This window comes from Bombina bombina, chromosome 1, assembly GCF_027579735.1.
Source record: "Bombina bombina isolate aBomBom1 chromosome 1, aBomBom1.pri, whole genome shotgun sequence".
In the NCBI taxonomy this organism is placed as follows: domain Eukaryota; kingdom Metazoa; phylum Chordata; class Amphibia; order Anura; family Bombinatoridae; genus Bombina; species Bombina bombina.
In genome coordinates, this window is record NC_069499.1 from 470,571,693 (window position 1) to 470,595,189 (window position 23,497).

The window sequence follows — 23,497 nt, forward strand, 5'->3', positions numbered from 1 at the left end:
ATGTCATCTCTGCCACCATGGACTCTGCCACTAAGACAGGACCTTTTGGTTCAAGGTCCATTCAAGCATCCATATCTAATTTCTCTGCAACTGACTGCTTGGAGATTGAACGCTTGATTCTATCAAAGCAGGGTTTCTCTGAGTCGGTCATAGATACCTTGATTCAGGCTCGAAAGCCTGTTACCAGGAAAATCTATCATAAGATATGGCGTAAATATCTTTTTTGGTGCGAATCCAAAGGCTACTCCTGGAGTAAAATCAGGATTCCTAGGATTTTGTCCTTTCTCCAAGAGGGATTGGAGAAAGGATTGTCAGCTAGTTCCCTAAATGGACAGATATCTGCTCTGTCCATTCTGTTGCACAAGCGTCTGGCAGATGTCCCAGACGTCCGGGCTTTTTGTCAGGCTTTAGCTAGAATTAAGCCTGTGTGTAAACCTGTTGCTCCGCCATGGAGTCTAAATTTAGTTCTTAAAGTTCTTCAGGGGGTTCCGTTTGAACCCATGCATTCCATAGATATTGAGCTTTTATCTTGGAAAGTTTTGTTCCTAGTTGCTATCTCTTCAGCTCGAAGAGTCTCTGAACTATCTGCATTACAATGTGACTCGCCTTATCTTGTTTTCCATGCTGATAAGGTGGTTTTGCATACCAAGCCTGGGTTCCTACCTAAGGTTGTTACTAACAGGAATATCAATCAGGAAAGTGTTGTTCCTTCTCTGTGTCCTAATCCTTCTTCTAAGAAGGAACGTCTGTTGCACAACTTGGACGTGGTTCGTGCTTTAAAATTTTATTTGCAGGCAACCAAAGATTTTCGTCAAACATCTTTGTTGTCTATTCTGGAAAGCGTAGGGGTCAAAAGGCTACGGCTACTTCTCTTTCCTTTTGGCTGAAAAGCATCATCCGTTTGGCTTATGAGACTGCTGGACAGCAGCCTCCTGAAAGGATTACAGCTCATTCTACTAGAGCGGTAGCTTCCACATGGGCTTTTAAAAATGATGCTTCTGTTAAACAGATTTGTAAGGCTGCGACTTGGTCTTCGCTCCATACCTTTTCAAAATTTTACAAATTTGATACTTTTGCTTCTTCGGAGGCTATTTTTGGGAGAAAGGTTTTGCAAGCAGTGGTGCCTTCCGTTTAGGTTCCTGTCTTGTCCCTCCCTTCATCTGTGTCCTAAAGCTTTGGTATTGGTATCCCACAAGAAAGGATGAAACCGTGGACTCGGTACATCATGCAAAAGAAAACAAAATTTATGCTTACCTGATAAATTTCTTTCTTTTGCGATGTACCGAGTTCACGGCCCGCCCTGTCCAAGACAGATGGTATTTTTTATTAAAAACTTCAGTCACCTCTGCACCTTATAGTTTCTCCTTTTTCTTCCTTGGCCTTCGGTCGAATGTCTGGGGGGTGGAGTTTAGGGGTGGAGCTATATAGACAGCTCTGCTGTGGGTGTTCTCTTTGACACTTCCTGTTAGGAAGGATAATATCCCACAAGTAAGGATGAAACCGTGGACTCGGTACATCGCAAAAGAAAGAAATTTATCAGGTAAGCATAAATTTTGTTTTTATGTAATTGGCAAGAGTCCATGAGCTAGTGATGTATGGGATATACAATCCTACCAGGAGGGGCAAAGTTTCCCAAACCTCAGAATACCTATATATACACCCCTCACCACACCCACAATTCAGTTTTACAAACTTTGCCTCTTATGGAGGTGGTGAAGTAAGTTTGTGCTTGATTTCTATGATTTCTTCTATGATGAGCTCTTCTAAGTATTTTGAAGCCCATTTCCTCTCATAGTAGAGTGTTTGTCAGAGGGATGTGAAGGGAGTATCGCCTATTGATGTTATGGTTTTCCTCACGGGAAATCTTTTCAAAGGTTCTCTGTTATCGATCGTAGGGATTCAGATTGATGATATATTCTTATATACCATTACCTCTGCTTATACTTTTTCAGTACTGGTTTGGCTATCTGCTATATGTGGATGGGTGTCTTTCGGTAAGTATGTTTTTCTTATTTAATACACTCTCAGCTATGGTTTGGCGCTTTATGTATTAATATAAAATTTTAAATATATGTATTTTACTTATATTTGCCATGAGTCAGGTCTATGTATATTTCCTTTTGCAGACTGTCAGTTTCAGTTTGGGAAGCATGTTTAGGAAGTAATACATAGACCTGACTCATGGCAAATGTGTTTTCAAATTGACTGTTTTTTCTTTTGCAGGCAAAATTAGGCTTGCAAGGGTGCAAAATGCTGTTATTTATTGCGTCATTCTTGGCGCCAGAATTTTTTGGCGCGAAGATACGTCTTTGATGACGCAAGTTCGTCATTTCCGGTGTCTTAGTTGACGCCATGTTTTCCTTGCACGAGGTTGTGTCTGTTATGACGCGAGTTGCGTCATTTCTGGATGTTGTTGGCGCCAAAAATAATGTTCAACTTCCTTTTGAGTTGTGCGTCATACTTGGTGCCAAAAAAATTTGTTTCTTTTTCACCCCACTTCCTATATGCCTCTTGCCTTCTATATGCTCAGAGGGCTATGCTGTTTGCATTTTTTCCCATTCCTAAAACTGCCATATAAGGAAATTGTAAAATTTGCTTTAATGTTTTTTCTTTTACATTTTGCAAGATGTCTCAATCTGATCCTGTCTTAGAAGCAACTGTTGGAACCCTGCTGTCTGATCACAGTTCTACCAAAGCTAAGTGTATCTGTTGTAAGTTAGCTGAGATTATATCTCCAGCTGTAGTATGTAACAGTTACCATAATAAGCTTTTGGACGCAGAAAAGGTTTCCATCAGTACTAGTACAGTTTCTCTTGTTCCTTCAACATCTAATGTACATGATATCGCTGTTGATATGAAAAATGATATTGCTGATGCGAAACAAAAGGCTTTGTCTGCTATTCCGCCTTCTAATAAACGTAAAAGGTCTTTTAAAACTTCTCATAAGTTTGATGAAATTTCTAATGACCGACAACATACTGAAATATCCTCCTCTGATGAGGATCTCTCTGATTCAGAAGATCCTACCTCAGACATTGACACTGACAAATCTACTTATCTTTTCAAGATTGAGTATATTCGTTCCTTATTGAAAGAAGTGTTGGTTACTTTGGATATTGCAGAGTCTAGTCCTCTTGATATCAAAACTAGTAAACCTTTAAATTCTGTTTATAAACCTCCTGTGGTTAGTCCTGAGGTTTTTCCAGTTCCTGATGCTATTCTGATGTGATTGCTAAGGAATGGGTTAAAGGGACAGTATACAATCATTTTTATATAACTGCATGTAATAGACACTACTATAAAGATGCACATATACCGATATAAAAATCCAGTATAAAACTGTTTAAAAACTTACTTAGAAGCTTTGTTTAGCTTTGTTGAAAAGGTAGCTGGAAAGCCCACTGCAAGTGGGAAATAAGACACTTCCCCCCCCCTCCCCCTTCTTTTGCATATGACAAGACCCTTTACACAAACAGCAGCAAGCTGGAGAAGGTAGCTGACAGTATTCACATAAAACTTTGGGGCTTGGTTAGGAGTCTGAAAAATCAGAGCAATGTTATTTAAAAATAAGCAAAACTAAACATTTTTAAAAACAAAACAAAAACTTAATGGACTATATAAATAGATCATCTACAAAATATTTATGCAAAGAAAAAATGAGTGTATAATGTCCCTTTAAGCCTGGTACTACTTGTGGTTATCTATTAATTTAAAATATCTTTACTTTCTACTAAATATAATATACTAAATCTCTATGGTGAAACCACTAAACCCAACACAAATAAATTGTGAAATAAACTCTATGAGAGGGTCTCCATTATTTGCCAAACAGTTTATTTAGGAATCAATATATGTTAATAATAACATAAATATTTACAGGTATATATATATATATATAAATCTATTTTACAACAGCACAGTCCACATTTAAAATACAGGGCAACTCTACTACAACAATTCCAATTTGTCCAATAATGCTAAAATAACAATAGGAATATACTTAGCCACATTTCCCAAAGTGTTCACCATCAGCCATCTTTCCAGGATAAAAAGAGAGAGAAAAAGGTTCTGGTGTTACAGTATTTTATACCCCAATTCAAAAGGGCGTGGCCTTTCAAATGCCACTCAAAAGGCCATTGGGAGTGTCTTTAGTTCAGAAAGAAAGGTGTACCTGGGGGAAGGGATTTTAATAACAGCTAGGTGAATATTCCAGTGATAAAATGTCACCACAAAAATTTGTACCCTTTGCCAGCGGCTAGATTAGAGTTTTGGGAAAAAGTTCCCAAAATTGATGGGGTTATTTCTACTCTTGCCAAAAGTACTACTATTCCTATGGAAGTCAGTACTTCTTTTAAAGATCCTTTAGATAGGAAACTTGAATCTTATCTAAGGAAAGCTCCTTTATATTCTGGCTATCTTCTCAGGTCTGCCATTGCTATGGCTGATGTTGCGGCTGCGTCAACCTTTTGTTTGGATAGCTTAGCGCAACGGAAAACGGATCCTGATTTTTCTAGCATTGTTTGCTTCAACATGCTAATCATTTTATCTGTGATGCTTTTTTTGATATCATCAAAATTGATGTTAAATCTATGTATTTAGCTATTTTAGCTAGAAGAGCTTTATGGCTCAAATTTTGGAATGCTGACATGGTATCTAAGTCTAGATTACTATCTCTTTCTTTCCAAGGTAACAATTTATTTGGTTCTCAGTTGGATTCAATTATTTCAACTATCACTGGGGGGAAGGGAGTTTTTTTGCCTCAAGATAAAAGATCTAAAGGTAAATCTAAAGCTTCTAATAGTTTTCGTTCTTTTTGACCGAATAAGGAACAGAAAACCAATCCTTCCCCTAAAGACTCTGGTTCCAATTGGAAACCTTCTTCACGTTGGAATAAATACAAGCCTTTTAAGAAATCAAAGCCAGCCCCCAAGTCTGCATGAAGGTGGGGCCCTCGGTCCAGTTCAGCTGGTGGGGGGCAGATTGAAATTATTCCAAGGCATTTGGGCAGATTCTGTTCAAAATCAGTATTGTATCTCAAGGGTATCGAATAGGATTCAGAGAAAGACCTCCTGTGAGAAGATTCTTTCTCTCTCACGTTCCAGCAAATCCGGTGAAGGCTCAGGCTTTTCAGAAGTGTGTTTCAGATCTAGAGCTTTCAGGGGTAATAATACCAGTTCCGTTTCAGGAACAGGGTCTGGGGTTTTATTCAAATCTATTCATTGTCCCCATGAAAGAAAATTCATTCATGCCATTTCTGGATCTGAAGTTTTTGTATCTTTTTGAAATGAAAATTTTGAACTGTTTTGTAAGAGTCCCAACTTTTAAGATGGTAACTATGAGGACTATTTTGCCTTTTATTCAGCAAGGCCATTATATGTCCAAGATAGACTTACAGGATGCATATCTTCACATTCTGATTAATCCAGACCACTATCGGTTTCTGAGATTCTCTTTTCTAGACCAGCATAACCAATTTGTAGCTCTTCCATTTGGCCTAGCAACAGCTCCAAGGATCTTTTCAAAGGTTCTCAGTGCCTTTCTATCTGTAATCAGAGAACAGGGTATTGCAGTGTTTCCTTATTTGGACGATATCTTGGTACTAGCTCACTCTTTACATTTAGCCGAATCTCACACTAATCAACTAGTGTTGTTTCTTTAAAGACATGGTTGGAGGATCAATTTACCAAATAGTTTCTTGATTCCTCAGACATGGGTCACCTTTTTAGGTTTCTAGGTAGATTGTGTCCATGACTCTGTCCTTAACAGACAAGAGACAAATTAAATTGGTTTCAGCTTGTCGAAACCTTCAGTCTCAATCATTCCCTCCAGTGTGGCTATGTGCATGGAAGTTTTAGGTCTCATGACTGCAGCATTGGACGTGATCCCCTTTGCTTGTTTTCACATGAGACCTCTACAGCTTTGTATGCTGAATCAATGGTGCAGGGATTATACTCAGATATCACAATTGATATACTTAAATCCCAATATTCAACTCTCTATGACTTGGTGGTTAGAACATCATCGTTTAATTCATGGGGCCTCTTTTTGTTCATCCTACCTGACCTGTGATCAAAACAGATGCAAGTCTTTCAGGTTGGAGAGTTGGGGATCTCTGACAGCACAAGGGGTTTGGAAACTTCGAGATGCGAAGGTTACCAATCAATATTTTAGAACTCCGTGCTATTTTCAGGGCTCTTCAGGTTTGGCCTCTGTTAAAGAGAGAACCATTCATTTTTTTTCAGACGGACAATATCACAACTGTGGCATATGACAATCATCAGGGTGGGACTCGCAGTCCCCTAGCTATGAAAAAAAGTATCTTGGATACTTTCTTGGGCAGATTCCAGCTCTTGTCTAATTTGTGTAGACAATTGGGAAGCAGATTATCCCAGCCATCAGAGTGGTCTCTCCATACAGATGTATTTTTTCAGATTGTACAGATGTTGGGTCTTCTAGAAATAGATCTGATGGCTTCTCATCTAAACTAGAAACTTCCCAGGTACCTGTCCAGGTCCAGGGATCCTCAGGCGGATATGGTGGATGCTTTAGCAGTTCCTTGGTTTTACTAACCTGCTTACATCTATCCACCTCTAGTTCTTCTTCCAAGAGTGATCTCCAAGGTCATTATGGAACAATCGTTTGTGTTTCTGATAGCACCAGCGTGGCCTCACAGGTTTTGGTATGCAGATCTTGTTCGGATGTCCAGTTGCCAGCCTTGGCCACTTCCTCTAAGACCACACCTACTGTCTCAGGGGCCGTTTTTTTCCATCAGGATCTCAAATCGTTAAATTTGAAGGTATGGAAATTGAACTTTTAGTGCTTAGTCATAGAGGTTTCTCTGACTCAGTGATTAATACTATGCTTCTGGCTCTTAAGTCTGTTTCAAGGAAGATTTATTATCGAATTTGGAAGACCTATAGTTCATGGTGTTCTTCTCATAAATTCTCCTGGAATTCTTTTAGAATTCCTAGAATGTTAGTTTCTTCAGGATAGTTTGGATAAAGGTTTGTCTGCAAGTACTTTGAAGGTAAAAATCTCTGCTCTTTCTGTTTTATTTCATAGAAAGATTGATAAGCTTCCTGATATTCACTGTTTTGTTCAGGCTTTGTGTTCGTATCAAGCCTGTTATTAAATTAATTTCTCTTCCTTGGAGTCATAATTTGGTTTTGAAGACTTTGCAGGCTCCTCCTTTTGAGCATATGCATTCTTTGGATATTAAACTACTTTCTTGGAAAGTGTTGTTTCTTTTGGCCATCTATTCTGCTAGAAGAGTTTCAGAATTATCTGCTCTTTCTTGTGAATCTCCTTTTCTGTTTTTTTCATCAGGATAAGGCGGTTTTGCGGGCTTCATTTCAATTCTTACGAACTAGGATAGAAATAACGATGGCCCTTCATAGGCTGTTGCCCTTAGTAATTTCGTATAAAGTAAAACCTTATATAAGGCTAATTATTGGTAAATTACTGGGCGGGTTCTGTACACTACACAGAAATACTATGCAGAGGGGATTCAGTACAAGACTGAGAGAGTGTACATATGTAGCACTCAACAGCCTGTATTCCTCAAATAATCACATAAGTAATAGCAATAATAAATGGCAGAACGTGAATATGTAGGTATGTAAGTCTGGTTCAAGTCGTCTAAAACTTAACTTTTATTAATAAAATACACATAAAAAAGGGAGAAACACACATCCCTAAATGTTAAAAACACAGTGGCGGCTGATCTGGAGAATTATAATAATAAAGTCCGTGGAAAGAACTACCTATATTGTCAGAATAGATCTGACATATATGAATAAATGACTTCCTGTCACTCTGTGGTGAATTGTCTTAATTCTGAAATAAATGTAAGTACTCGTGGTGGAAAAAGTCCCACCTGGGATCAAATCAGTATTGACAAATTCGTTTTTAAGTGGTTAGTGCAACGATTAGTATGTGCTAGCCAGGATATTGTATCCCCACCTAGAGCAATGTCAAAATGACAGGTCCACGTTCAGGTACGTTATTATTTAAATTAATAGGTCCCCCTGTCAGGGAATGATATATCAATGCCGGGTGGTTTATAAATCTATGGTCAGTATGCTTCACACACCCCTGATATTAAATAGGAAGACAGATGAATACTGCGTGTTGCAGGACCACATAGGCAGGGAATTAATATCACTAATGTCACCCTAGGATAATGATCATCCATAAGGTTATGAAATAAGGTAATAGATATACGGCATTCAGATATATTATTAAACAACTAATATCTAGGTGTCGTGAGGATATGTATTCCACTGCAATACCGTAGTGGTACTGTTATAGGTTTTAAGAAAAATGGATAAATTCATATGTGTTTGTTTTGGCTATCCTCTTCAGCTAGAAGAGTTTCCGAATTGTCTGCTCTCTCTTGTGAGTCTCCTTTACTGATTTTTCATCAGGATAAGGCTGTTTTGTGGACTTTGTTTAAATTTCTTCCTAAGGTTGTGAATTTTAACAACATTAGTAGGGAAATTGTTGTTCCTTTCTTGTGTCTTAATCCCAAGAATGCTCTTGAAAGATCTTTGCATTCTTTGGATGTTGTAAGAACTTTGAAATATTAAGTTAAAGCTACTAAAGATTTCAGGAAGACTTCTAGTCTATTTGTTGTCTTCTCTGGTTCTAGGAAAGGTCAGAAATTTCTTTGGCATCTTGGTGGAGGCTTTTGATTCATATAGCTTATTTGGAGGCGGGACAGTCCCCACCTCAGAGGATCACGGCTCATTCTACTAGATCAGTCTCCACATCTTGGGCTTTTTAAGAATGAAGCTTCAGTTGATCAGATTTGCAAAGCAGCAACTTGGTCTTCTTTGCATACATTTACTAAATTTTGCCATTTTGATATATTTGCTTCTTCTGAAGCAGTCTTTGTTAGAAAAGTTCTTCAGGCAGCTGTTTCAGTTTGATTCTTCTGCTAATGTTTTAAGTTTTTTTCTTTCAATTTATGAGAAAAACGTATTTTCTTGTGGATTGTTTTTATTGTATCCCTCCCTTTCTAGTGACTCTTCTGTAGACTTCTGCATCTTGAGTTTTCTTATCCCATACGTTACTAGCTCATGGACTCTTGCCAATTACATGAAAGAAAACATAATTTATGTAAGAACTTATCTGATAAATTCATTTCTTTCATATTGGCAAGAGTCCATGAGACCCACCCTTTTTTTGGTGGTTATGATATTTTGTATAAAAGCACAATTATATTTCCAGTTCCTCTTTTTTGTATGCTTTTTTGCTCCTTATTTTATCACCCCACTACTTGGCTATTCGTTAAACTGAATTTTGGGTGTGGTAAGGGGTGTATTTATAGGCATTTTGAGGTTTGGGAAACTTTGCCCCTCCTGGTAGGATTGTATATCCCATATGTCATTAGCTCATGGACTCTTGCCAATATGAAATAAATGAATTTATCAGGTAAGTTCTTACATAAATTATGTTTTTGTGGTACTATAACTATGTATTTAACAGCTTTGCGGGGAATTAAACCCATATATTTTCACTATAATTGCCCTTTAAAGGGATATGAAACCCACATTTTTTTTCTTTCATGATTCAGATAGAGCATGCATTTTAAGCAACTTTCTAATTTTACTCCTATTATTCATTTTTCTTTGTTCTCTTGATATCTTTATTTGAAAAGCAGGAATGTAGCCACCAATAAACAAGTGCTATCCAGGGTCTGAACCAAAAATGGGCAGACTCCCAAGTTTACAATCCTCCTTTTTCAAATAAAGATAGCAAGAGAACGCTGAAAATTGATAATAGTAGTAAATTAGAAAGTTAATTAAAATTGCATGCTGTATCTGAATCATGAAAGAAAAAAATTAGGTTTCATGTCCCTTTAATGATTATTTGGCAACCTTGAGCTTCACATCCATATGAAACCATTATTAACAAGCAAGTTCATGTGTTACATATTCATGAGTGTACTACATATTATGTTTGTTAATATTTTTGTTAGTTTGAAAGATTAAACAGAAGTATTTAATAAATGTGTCCCAAACTTCATTTTTTTGTTAATGTTCCAGTAATGTTGTACTTTAGGCTCAGTTTGCTATTGTCACTCCATTTAGATTATAATACAATATGTATATTTTTGTCACTTTATTTATGTTCTAATACAGTATGTATCTTTTTTTTTTTTTTTTTTTTTCTTAGGTCACTGCCTTCATGAAATGTTTGTACTCAGGGAAGGAATGTTTAAAAGAATTCCGGACATAGTAGTATGGCCTTGTAAGTAAACAATGAGTTACTCAAGTCTTTATGTGCATTTTATTAGACTTGTAATTGTGACACTAAGAAGGCAATTTAACAAATGGAACTTTTTTTGTTGTAATTAGTTTTCTTTGCTTACCTTAAAGGGACAGTTCACCCACAAATGTTCTTGCATTTAAATCGTTTCCAATTATCTATTTTACCTGCTGGAGTGTATTAAATTGTTTACAAGTAGCTCCTTTACCCCTATTTTGGCCTTTGAAATAGCTGATTTAGCTTGTGGTTTCCCAACCTATACTGAAAGTTTTGACACTGGAGTCTCCGCTATTGAATAGCCTAAGTAAACACAGCCAGCAGAAGACATGACACTCTCACAGTGGGGTGCAGGATAGTTAAGTAATAAAATAATTTTCCATTTTTCTCTCTAAGTATTGAGCTTTGGTTTTCTAGACAAATATAAGATAAGGAAGCAAGTCTGTGTATATAAACGTGATAACATAATGAGATCTGATATTACCTGAAACTCAACCCATTGTAATAGGCTGTGGTTTAAAAGCACAAAACCAGCTACTTCATATACACAAATAAATCTGAAAATGCAATGTATCATACATTTTATACTCTGCAGCTGGTTTAAAAGGGTCATTGAAAATACATTAATATAAAAACAATTGTACAGTGTGCTGTCCCTTTAACTCTTACAGTATGTTTTATTGTGTCAAGTATACAAATATATCCTGAGAAATCGAGAACTAATAAACCAGATTTTCAAGATGGTGGATACAAGTGTGAAAATCCAATCTGGTCAAAAGTAACCAGTCTGAGATTTCAATGTTCTAATAGTAATTTTTGCCATGTTTTATTATGAACTGGTCTAGAAAGCAATACACTAGTTCTGGCTTCTGTTAAAGGGGCACTAAAGTCAAAATTAAACCTTCATGATTTAGGTAGAACATGTACTTGTTGGTTATGCAATTCTACTGTATTTTAATGGTTCTTTAAAAGGACATTATACACATTTTTTTCTTTGCATAAATGTTTTGTAAATGATCTATTTACCGTATATAGCCCATAATTTTTGTTTATTATTATTTTTTTTAGATACTTTTGCTTATTTTTAAATAACATTGCTCTGATTTTCAGACTCCTAACCAAGCCCCAAAATTTTAAGAGAATATCGACATATACCTACTCCAGCTTGCTTCTGTTTGAGTAAAGGGTCTTTTCATATGCAAAGGAAGGGGGAGGGGGGGAGTGTCTGATATTTCCCACTTGCAGTGGTTGTATCAGTAACCTTGTAAACAGAGCTTAACTGGAAGCTTCTAAGTAAGTTTTTAAACGGTTTTATACTGGATTTTTATATCCGTATCTGTGCATATTATTCTTTATAGTAGTGTCTATTGCATGCAGTTATATGAAATTTGGTGTATACTGTCCCTTTAAGAAGAATGGGACATTTTATCTGTGCTACCTGCAGGAATGCAGTACTCCACGTTGATCTGAAAAACAATTTTTTTTTCTAGAAGTGTTCGCTTATCTGAACATGCTTATACTTAAAAATCACTGTTTTGGGGACAACTGCAATTTAAAAAGGCCTGTTTTTGGTTAAAGGGACTTGAAACCCATTTTTTTTCTTAAATGATTTAGAAAGAGTATGGAATTTTAAACAACTTTCTAATTTACTTCTATTATCTAATTTGCTTCATTCCCTTGATATCTTTTGTCAAAAAACATACCTAAATAGGCTCAGTAGCTGCTGATTGGTGGCTGCACATAGATGCCTTGTGTGATTAGCTCACCAATGTGCATTGCTATTTCTTTCATGTAATTAGCAAGAGTCCATGAGCTAGTGACGTATGGGATATACATTCCTATCAGGAGGGGCAAAGTTTCCCAAACCTTAAAATGCCTATAAATATACCCCTCACCACACCCTCAATTCAGTTTTACAAACTTTGCCTCCCATGGAGGTGGTGAAGTAAGTTTGTGCTAGATTTCTACGTTGATATGCGCTTCGCAGCAGGCTGAAGCCCGGTTTTCCTCTCAGAGTGCAGTGAATGTCAGAGGGATGTGAAGAGAGTATTGCCTATTTGAATACCATGGTCTTCCTCTAGGGGATCTATTTCATATGTTCTCTGTTATCGGTCGTAGCGATTTCTTCTCCTACCTCCCTTTTCAGATCGACGATATACTCTTATATACCATTACCTCTACTGATTCTCGTTTCTGTACTGGTTTGGCTATCTACTTTATGTAGATGAGTGTCTTTGGGTAAGTAAGTCTTATCTTTTATTTATGACACTCTCAGCTATGGTTTGGCACTTTTATATGTAAAGTTCTAAATATATGTTTTATACTTATATTTGCCATGATTCAGGTCAATCAGTTTATTTTCCTTCTTTCAGACTGTCAGTTTCATTTTTTTGGGAAAATGCATATGAATTTAAATATTTTTCTTACCTACATTTTCAATTGACTTTTTTCCTTTAAATTGCGGGCTGTTAGGCTCGCGGGTGCAAAAATGCTAGAATTTATTGCGTCATTTTTGGCGCGAGATTAACGTTTGTCTGACTTCATTTCCATAGTTGACGCCAGAAGTTTTCACGTAGTTGCGTCATTTTTGGCTCTTGTGTTTGTTGCAGACGTTTTTGGCGCCAAAAAATATGTGGGCGTCATTCTTGGCGCCAGATTTTTAACATTATTTAAGTCTCATTTTTTAGTTGCTTCTGGTTTCTAGAGGCCTGTTCTGTTTGCATTTTTTCCCATTCCTGAAACTGTCATTTAAGGAATTGATAATTTTGCTTTATATGTTGTTTTTTCTATTACATATTGCAAGATATTCCAAAAACTGTTCCTGTATCAGAAAATGCTGTGGGATTCCTGATGACTGATATCAGTCCTACCAAAGCTAAGTTCATTTATTTTAATGTTATGAATGTTTATCTTTAGCTATGGTTTGTAATAAGTTATCATGATAAACTTTTACATGCAGAGTCCATTAGTATTTATGCATTATCTATTGCTATTCTTTTTACATCTAATGTACAAGATATACTTAGGAATTTATAAGAATATTTTCTGATTCTATTCTAAAGGCTTTGTCTGCCATCCCGCCTTCTAATAAAAAATTTTTAGGTCTTTTTAAACTTCTCATTTAGTTGATGAAGTTTCAAATGACCAACAGGCATACTGAATTATCCTTCTCTGATGGTGTTTTTTCTCATTCAGAATATTCTTCATCAGATATTGACACTAACAAATCTACTTTTTTATTTTTAAATAGAGTACATTCGTTCTTTGTTGAAAAGGTGTTGATTATTTTGGATATTGAAGTAACTAGTTCTTTTGATTTTAAGACTAGCTAACTTTTAAATTCTGCTTATTAACCTTCTGTGGTTTCTTCAGAGGTTTTTTTCCAGTTCCTGATACTAGGGAATGGAATAGGCCGGGAATTTCTTTTATTCCTTCTTTAAGGTTTTTAAATTGTATCCTTTGCCGGCAGTTAGTTTTAAGTTTTGAGGAAAGATTCTCCAAGTTAATGGGGGTATCTTTACTCTTGCTAAACATACTACTATTCCTATAGCAAATAGTATTTATTTTTTTCCTTCAGATGGGAAACTTGTATCTTATTTAAGGAAAATTATTTATTTTCAGGGTACTTTTCTTAGACCTGTAATTTATTTGGCTGATGTTGCAACTGCTTCAACTTTCTGGTTGGATACTTTAGTGCAACAAGTATCGGATTATGATTGTTTAGCATTGTTAAGTTGATCAACATGCTAATAATTTCATTTGTGTCGTCATTTTTTTTATATTTTCTATGTCTTTAGCTATTTAGCTAGAAGAACTTTGTGACTTCAATCTTGGAATGCTAATTTGATTTCTAAATTCCATATTTCTTTTTTTCCAAGGTAATCAATTATTTGGTTCACAATTGGATTCAATTCTTCAACTGTTACTCTGGGCTTCAAGATTGAGTTTGAAGACTAAATCTTAAGCTTATATTGGTTTTTGTTCTTACTAAGGAACGGAATCCTAATTCTTCCCCAAGTAACATGTTTTAGAATTGGAAGTTTTCTTCATTCAATTTAAGCCATTTAAAAGATCTAAGTCGGCTCCCCAAATTTGCATGTAGGTGCGGGTTCTTATTCCAGCTTAGCTGGTAAGGGGCAGGTTAAGACTTTTTTAAATTTGTTTGGTTCAATTCGGTCCAAACTTCTTAGATTTGGGTACAGAATAGGATTCAGAGTAAAACCGCCTCTGAGAAGTATTTTTTTCTCTAACATATTCCAGCTATTCCAGTAAGGCTTACACCTTTCCTGAAGTGTGTTTCAGACCTGTATGTATTGGGTACTTGTGAAGCGCGGCTGGTCACCCGTTGGTGCTCAAGGCGCTGCTCAGACCTTGAGTTTTCTGGGGTATTTATACCAGTTCCATTTTAGGAACAGGGTTTGGGGGTTTATTCAAAACTTATTCATTGTCCCAAAGATAGAAAATCTTTTTTGAATGGTCATATAAGTGTACCATCTTTTTGAATGGTGTTTATATGGTCTATTCTGCCTTTTGGTCAGTGAGGGCATTATTTGTTTACAATAGATACAATTGATGCATATCTTCATTTTCTGTTTTCATTCAGATTATTTTCATTTTCTGAGATTCTCTTTTTTTGACAAGCATTACCAATTTTTTGCTTTTCTTCTGGTCTAGCGACAGCTCTAAGAATCTTTTCAAGGTTCTCAGTGTTTCCTTATTTGGACGGTCTCGTGGTACTGGCTCAGTCTTTTAGTTCTGTGGAATCTCATACGATTCAACTTTTGTTGTTTCTTCAAGACATGGTTAGAGGATCTTTTTATCAAAAGCTCCTTGATTCCTCAGACAAGGGTCACCTTTTTTTAGGTTCTCCAGATAGATTGTGTCAATGTCTTTGTCTCTGACAGTGACAATTTTATTAGGTTCCGTTTGTCGGAACCTTCAGTCTCTATTATTTCCTTCAGTTGCTATATGCATGGAAGTTTTGGGTCTCATGCTGCAGCATTGGATTCGATTCCCTTTGCTCATTTTCATAGGAAACCTTTTCAGTTTTTTATGCTGAATTAATGGTGCAGGGATTCTAGGATATCACTTTCTTTCATGTAATTAGCAAGAGTCCATGAGCTAGTGACGTATGGGATATACATTCCTACCAGGAGGGGCAAAGTTTCCCAAACCTCAAAATGCCTACAAATACACCCCTCACCACACCCACAAATCAGTTTTACAAACTTTGCCTCCTATGGAGGTGGTAAAGTAAGTTTGTGCTAGATTCTACGTTGATATGCGCTCCGCAGCAGGTTGGAGCCTGGTTTTCCTCTCAGCGTGCAGTGAATGTCAGAGGGATGTGAGGAGAGTATTGCCTATTTGAATTCAATGATCTCCTTCTACGGGGTCTATTTCATAGGTTCTGTGTTATCGGTCGTAGAGATTTATCTCTTACCTCCCTTTTCAGATCGACGATATACTATTATATATATATACCATTACCTCTGCTGATTTTCGTTTCAGTACTGGTTTGGCTTTCTACAACATGTAGATGAGTGTCCTGGGGTAAGTAAGTCTTATTTTCTGTGACACTCTAAGCTATGGTTGGGCACTTTTTTATAAAGTTCTAAATATATGTATTCAAACATTTATTTGCCTTGACTCAGGATGTTCAACATTCCTTATTTTCAGACAGTCAGTTTCATATTTGGGATAATGCATTTGAATAAAACAATTTTTTTCTTACCTTAAAATTTGACTTTTCCCTGTGGGCTGTTAGGCTCGCGGGGGCTGAAAATGCTTCATTTTATTGCGTCATTCTTGGCGCGGACTTTTTTGCCGCAAATTTTTTTTTTCTGTTTCCGGCGTCATACGTGTTGCCGGAAGTTGCGTCATTTTTGACGTTCTTTTGCGCCAAAGATGTCGGCGTTCCGGATGTGGCGTCATTTTTGGCGCCAAATAATGTGGGCGTCTTTTTTGGCGCTAAAAAAATATGGGCGTCACTTTTGTCTCCACATTATTTAAGTCTCATTTTTTATTGCTTCTGGTTGCTAGAAGCTTGTTCACTGGCATTTTTTCCCATTCCTGAAACTGTCATTTAAGGAATTTGATCAATTTTGCTTTATATGTTGTTTTTTCTATTACATATTGCAAGATGTCCCATGTTGAAGCTGAGTCAGAAGATACTTCTGGAAAATCGCTGCCTGGTGCTGGAGCTACCAAAGCTAAGTGTATCTGCTGTAAACTTTTGGTAGCTTTTCCTCCAGCTGTTTGTATTGAATGTCATGACAAACTTGTTAATGCAGATATTATTTCCTTTAGTAAAGTTACATTACCTGTTGCTGTTCCATCAACACCTAATATTCAGAGTATTCCTGATAACATAAGAGATTTTGTTTCTAAATCCATTAAGAAGGCTATGTCTGTTATTCCTCCTTCTAGTAAACGTAAAAAGTCTTTTAAAACTTCTCATTTTTCAGATGAATTTTTAAATGAACATCATCATTCTGATTCTGATAATGGTTCTTCTGGTTCAGAGGATTCTGTCTCAGAGGTTGATGCTGATAAATCTTCATATTTATTTAAAATGGAATTTATTCGTTCTTTACTTAAAGAAGTCCTAATTGCATTAGAAATTGAGGATTCTGGTCCTCTTGATACTAAATCTAAACGTTTAGATAAGGTTTTTAAATCTCCTGTAGTTATTCCAGAAGTTTTTCCTGTTCCTGGTGCTATTTCTGAAGTAATTTCCAGGGAATGGAATAATTTGGGTAATTCATTTACTCCTTCTAAACGTTTTAAGCAATTATATCCTGTGCCATCTGACAGATTAGAATTTTGGGACAAAATCCCTAAGGTTGATGGGGCTGTCTCTACTCTTGCTAAGCGTACTACCATTCCTACGGCAGATGGTACTTCCTTTAAGGATCCTTTAGATAGGAAAATTGAATCCTTTCTAAGAAAAGCTTACTTGTGTTCAGGTAATCTTCTTAGACCTGCTATATCTTTGGCGGATGTTGCTGCAGCTTCAACTTTTTGGTTGGACGCTTTAGCGCAACAAGTAACAGATCATAATTCTCATAGCATTATTATTCTTCTTCAACTTGCTAATAATTTTATTTGTGATGCCATCTTTGATATCATTAGGGTTGATGTCAGGTATATGTCTCTAGCTATTTTAGCTAGAAGAGCTTTATGGCTTAAAACTTGGAATGCTGATATGTCTTCTAAAGTCTACTCTGCTTTCCCTTTCTTTCCAGGGTAATAAATTATTTGGTTATCAGTTGGATTCTATTATCTCAACTGTTACTGGAGGGAAAGGAACTTTTTTACCACAGGATTAAAAAATCTAAAGGTAAATTTAGGTCTAATAATCGTTTTCGTTCCTTTCGTCACAACAAGGAACAAAAGCCTGATCCTTCATCTCAGGAGGCGGTTTCAGTTTGAAACCATTGTCTCCAGTCTGGAATAAATCCAAGCCTTTTAGAAAATCAAAGCCAGCTCCTAAGTCACATGAAGGTGCGGCCCTCATTCCAGCTCAGCTGGTAGGGGGGCAGATTACGCTTTTTCAAAGAAATTTGGGATCAATTCCATTCTCAATCTTTGGATTCAGAATATTGTTTCAGAAGGGTACAGAATTGGCTTCAAGATAAGGCCTCCTGCAAAGAGATTTTTTCTTTCCTGTGTCCCAGTAAATCCAGCGAAGGCTCAAGCATTTCTGAAATGTGTTTCAGATCTAGAGTTGGCTGGAGTAATTATGCCTGGGGTTTTATTCAAATCTCTTCATTGTACCAAAGAAGGAGAATTCCTTCAGACCAGTTCTGGATCTAAAAATATTGAATCGTTATGTAAGGATACCAACATTCAAAATGGTAACTGTAAGACTATCCTGCCTTTTGTTCAGCATAGGGCATTATATGTCTACAATAGATTTACAGGATGCATATCTGCATATTCCGATTCATCCAGATCACTATCAGTTTCTGAGATTCTCGTTCCTAGACAAGCATTACCAGTTTGTGGGCTCTGCCGTTTGGCCTAGCAACAGCTCCAAGATTTTTTACAAAGGTTCTCGGTGCCCTTCTGTCTGTAATCAGAGAACAGGGTATTGTGGTATTTCTTATTTGGACGATATCTTGGTACTTGCTCGTCTTCACTTTTAGCAGAATCTCATACGAATCGACTTGTGTTGTTTCTTCAAGATCATGGTTGGAGGATCAATTTACTAAAAAGTTCATTGATTCCTCAGACAAGGGTAACCTTTTTGGGTTTTCCAGATAGATTCAGTGTCCATAACTGTATCTTTGACAGACAAGAGACGTCTAAAATTGATATCAGCTTGTCGAAACTTCAGTCACAATCATTCCCTTCGGTAGCCTTATGCATGGAAATTCTAGTCTTATGACTGCTGCATCGGACGCGATCCCCTTTGCTCGTTTTCACATTGCGACCATCTTCAGCTCTGTATGCTGAACCAGTGGTGCAGGGATTACACAAAGATATCTCAATTATTATCTTTAAAACCGATTGTACGACACTCTCTGACGTGGTGGACAGATCACCATCGTTTAGTTCAGGGGGCTTCTTTTGTTCTTCCGACCTGGACTGTAATCTCAACAGATTCAAGTCTGTACAGGTTGGGGAGCTGTGTGGGGGTCTCTGACGGCACAAGGGGTTTGGGAATCTCAGGAGGTGAGATTACCGATCAATATTTTGGAACTCAGTGCAATTTTTCAGAGCTCTTTCAGTCTTGGCCTCTTCTAAAGAGAGAATCGTTCATTTGTTTTCAGACAGACAATGTCACAACTGTGGCATACATCAATCATCAAGGAGGGACTCACAGCCCTCTGGCTATGAAAGAAGTATCTAGAATTCTGGTTTGGGCGGAATCCAGCTCCTGTCTAGTTTCTGCGGTTCATATCCCAGGTAAAGACAATTGGGAAGCGGATTATCTCAGTCGCCAAACGTTGCATCCGGGGCGAATGGTCTCTTCACCCAGAGGTATTTCTTCAGATTGTCCAAATGTGGGGACTTCCAGAAATAGATCTGATGGCTTCTCATCTAAACAAGAGAAACTTCCCAGGTATCTGTCCAGATCCAGGGATCCTCAAGCGGAAGGCAGTGATGCATTGTCACTTCCTGGAAGTATCATCCTGCTTATATCTTTCCGCCTCTAGTTCTTCTTCCAAGAATGATCTCCAAGATTCTGAAGGAATGCTCGTTTGTTCTGCTGGTAGCTCCAGCATGGCCTCACAGGTTTTGGTATGCGGATTTTGTCCGGATGACCTCTTGCCAACCGTGGACTCTTCCGTTATAACCAGACCTTCTGTCGCAAGGTCCTTTTTCCATCAGGATCTCAAATCCTTAAATTTAAAGGTATGGAGATTGAACGCTTGATTCTTAGTCATAGAGGTTTCTCTGACTCTGTTATTAATACTATGTTACAGGCTCGTAAATCTGTATCTAGGGGAGATATATTATAGAGTCTGGAGACTTATATTTCTTGGTGTCTTTCTCATCATTTTTCTTGGCATTCTTTTAGAATTCCGAGAATTTTACAGTTTCTTCAGGATGGTTTGGAGAAAGGTTTGTCTGCAAGGTTTCTTGAAAGGACAAATCTCTGCTCTTTCTGTTCTTTTTCACAGAAAGATTGCTAATCTTCCTGATATTCATTGTTTTGTTCAAGCTTTGGTTCGTATTAAACCTGTCATTAAGTCAATTTCTCCTCCTTGGAGTTTGAATTTGGGTTCTGGGGGGCTCTTCAAGCTCCTCCGTTTGAACCTATGCATTCGTTGGACATTAAATTACTTTCTTGGAAAGTTTTGTTCCTTTTGGCCATCCTCTTCTGCCAGAAGAGTTTCTGAATATCTGCTCTTTCTTGTGAGTCTCCTTTTCTGATTTTTCATCAGGATATGGCGGTGTGCGAACTTCTTTTGAATTTTTACCTAAGGTTGTGAATTCCAACAACATTAGTAGAGAAATTGTGGTTCCTTCTTTATGTCCTAATCCTAAGAATTCCTAAGGAGAAATCATTGCATTCTTTGGATGTAGTTAGAGCTTTGAAATATTACGTGAAGCTACTAAGATTTTCCGAAAGACTTCTAGTCTATTTGTTATCTTTTCCGGTTCTAGGAAAGGTCAGAAGGCCCTCTGCCATTTCTTTGGCATCTTGGTTGAAATCTTAATTCATCATGCTTATGTCCGAGTCGGGTAAAACTCCGCCTGCAAGAGGGATTTACAGCTCATTCTACTAGGTCAGTTTCTACTTCCTGGGCATTTAGGAATGATGCTTCGGCTTGATCAGATTTGCAAAGCAGCAACTTGGTCTTCTTGCATACTTTTACTAAATTCTACCATTTTGATGTGTTTTCTTCTTCTGAAGCTGTTTTTGGTAGAAAAGTACTTCAGCAGCTGTTTCAGTTTCAATCTTCTGCTTATATTTTCAGTTTTTTTTCATTATAAAATTTAACTTTATTTCGGGTGTGGATTATTTTTCAGCGGAATTGGCTGTCTTTATTTTATCCCTCCCTCTGTAGTGACTCTTGCGTGGAAAGATCCACATATTGGGTAGTCATTATCCCATACGTCACTAGCTCATGGACTCTTGCTAATTACATGAAAGAAAACATAATTTATGTAAGAACTTACCTGATAAATTCATTTCTTTCATATTAGCAAGAGTCCATGAGGCCCACCCTTTTTGTAGTGGTTAGATTTTTTTTGTATAAAGCACAATTATTCCTATTCCTTATTTTTTATGCTTTCTGCACTTTTTTTCTTATCCACCCACTTCTTGGCTATTCGTTAAACTGATTTGTGGGTGTGGTGAGGGGTGTATTTGTAGCATTTTGAGGTTGGGAAACTTTGCCCTCCTGGTAGGAATGTATATCCCATACGTCACTAGCTCATGGACTCTGCTAATATGAAAGAAATGAATTTATCAGGGTAAGTTCTTACATAAATTATGTTTTTTATATCTTTGAATCCCAATGTTTCAACTATCTTTGACTTGATGGTTAGATCACCATCATATAGTTCTATGGGTCTCTTCGGTTCATTCAACCTGGACCATGATCACTACAGATGCGAGTCTTTTAGGTTGGGAGGCTGTCTGGAGATCTCTGTCAGCACAAGGGGTTTGGAAATCTCAGGAGGCGAGATTACCATTCAATATTTTGGAACTCCGTGCATTTCTCAGAGTTCTTCAGTTTTGGCTTCTTTTTGAAGAAGACAGACAATGTCCACAACTGTGGCGTATGTCAATCATCAGGGTGGGACTCTCAGTCCTTAGGCTGTGGAAAGAAGTATCTCTCGGATACTTGCTTGGGCTAAATCCAGCTCCTGTCTAATTTCTGCGGTCCATTTCTTAGGTATAGACAATTGGGAAGCGGATTATCTCTGTCAATCAAGCTTTACATCCGGGAGAATGGTCTCTTTACCCAGATGTGTTTTTTCAAATTGTTCAGATGTGAGGGCTTCCAGAAATAGATCTGATTGCATCTCATCTAAACATGGAACTTCCCAGGGGCCTATTTAGGTCCGGGGATCCTCAGCGCGGAAGCAGTGTATGCATTGACACTTCCTTGGAGTTATCAATCTGCCTATATTTTTTCGCCTCTGGTTCTTCTTTTTAGAGTGATTTTCAAAATCATTGGGAGCAATCTTTTGTGTTGCTCGATGGCTCCATCATGGCCGCACAGGTTTTGGTATATGGTTCTTATTCGGATGTCCAGTTGCCAATCTTGGTCACTTCCATTAAGGCCAGACCTTATATCTTAACATTCGTTTTTTTCCATTAGGAACTTAAATTATTAATTTGATGGTATGGAAATTTAACGCTTAGTACTTAGTCATAGAAGTTTCTTTGACTCAGTGATTAATACTATGTTGCAGGCTCGTAAATCTGTGTCTAGTAAGATTTATTAACGAGTTTGGAAGATTTACATCTTATGATGCTCTTCTCATAAATTCTCTTGGCATTCTTTAGAATTCCTAGGATTTTATAGTTTCTTCAGGATGGTTTGGATAAGGTTAGACAAACGAGAGAGAGGAAGTAAGGGCGCTAAAAAAGCTTAAAATACCCCTTAAAAAGCTGACAAATAATTATATAAAGATGACTAGGGACTTAGATTATATGTATATTTAATATACCTTAAAATTAGACAAAACAAAAACTATAAAAAAGGGACGTCTCCCTATAAATTTGTAAGTGCACTTGTATAACAGAACAACGATTTAAAAATATTTCATCATAAAAATATAAAATATATTAGATTCAGATACCAGAGTTCAATAAAGCGGTAGATATTGTATTTTGTAGAGAGTTTACTCCTTAGGACATTGCCGTTTACAGGATAAAATGTCTATATCTAGTCTCAGATGTTAAGTATACAATTTTCTTGATAGCTGGTCTATGTTATATTTGCAGGTTAAAACATCTGTTACTTTATCTCAGATTTTTTGGTGACAACTTTACCGGTAGTTTACAGGTTAAAACGTCTGTACCTTATCTCAGATTTTTGGTAACAACTTTACCGGTAGCCGGTCTCTGTCAGGTAAGCTTCGTGTGTGTTCCTCGAGATCTCAGCGTCGGACGTCACAGTTTCCGGCTCGGGGGCTCTTCTCTATCCAGCCAACCAGAACCTCCGTGGGTTCCTGTCTGTTTACTCCGCTGCTGTCCGGTCCGACTCTCAATGATCAGGTTATAGTTGGAGATTGCTCTTAGTGCTGTGCACGCAACCTCAATTCTTGATAAAGCTCTGAAAGGAGTGAAATGCGTAGAAACACTAGTACCACATACTATACTTTAAGAACTAACCACCACCATACAGAAGAAGAATTATCAACCCGGGTTGTAATTTGACTTTTTTTAACCCCTGGTGGTTAGTACGAAAGAGGTTGCGTGCACAGCACTAAGAGCAATCTCCAACTATAACCTGATCATTGAGAGTCGGACCGGACAGCAGCGGAGTAACAGACAGGAACCCACGGAGGTTCTGGTTGGCTGGATAGAGACGAGCCCCCGAGCCGGAAACTGAGACGTCATACACTTAGATCTCGAGGAACAAACACGAAGCTTACCTGACAGAGACCGGCTACCGGTATAGTTGTTACCAAAAATCTGAGATAAGGTACAGATGTTTTAACCTGTAAAACTACCGGTAAAGTTGTCACCAAAAATCTGAGATAAAGTACAGATGTTTTAACCTGCAAATATAACATAGACCAGCTATCAAGAAAATTG

General features: G+C 37.3%; 1 protein-coding gene across 2 annotated transcripts in view; it reads left to right on the forward strand.

The window, feature by feature from the left end:
- The window catches only part of AGPS (alkylglycerone phosphate synthase), a 705,364-nt gene that overhangs the window by 126,749 nt on the left and 555,118 nt on the right, over positions 1 to 23,497 (forward strand). For both annotated transcript variants that reach the window (XM_053698493.1, XM_053698494.1), the window contains exon 5: positions 10,180 to 10,254. In XM_053698493.1, coding sequence (XP_053554468.1) covers positions 10,180 to 10,254 — 75 coding nt within the window. The remainder of the gene's footprint in view (positions 1 to 10,179; positions 10,255 to 23,497) is intronic.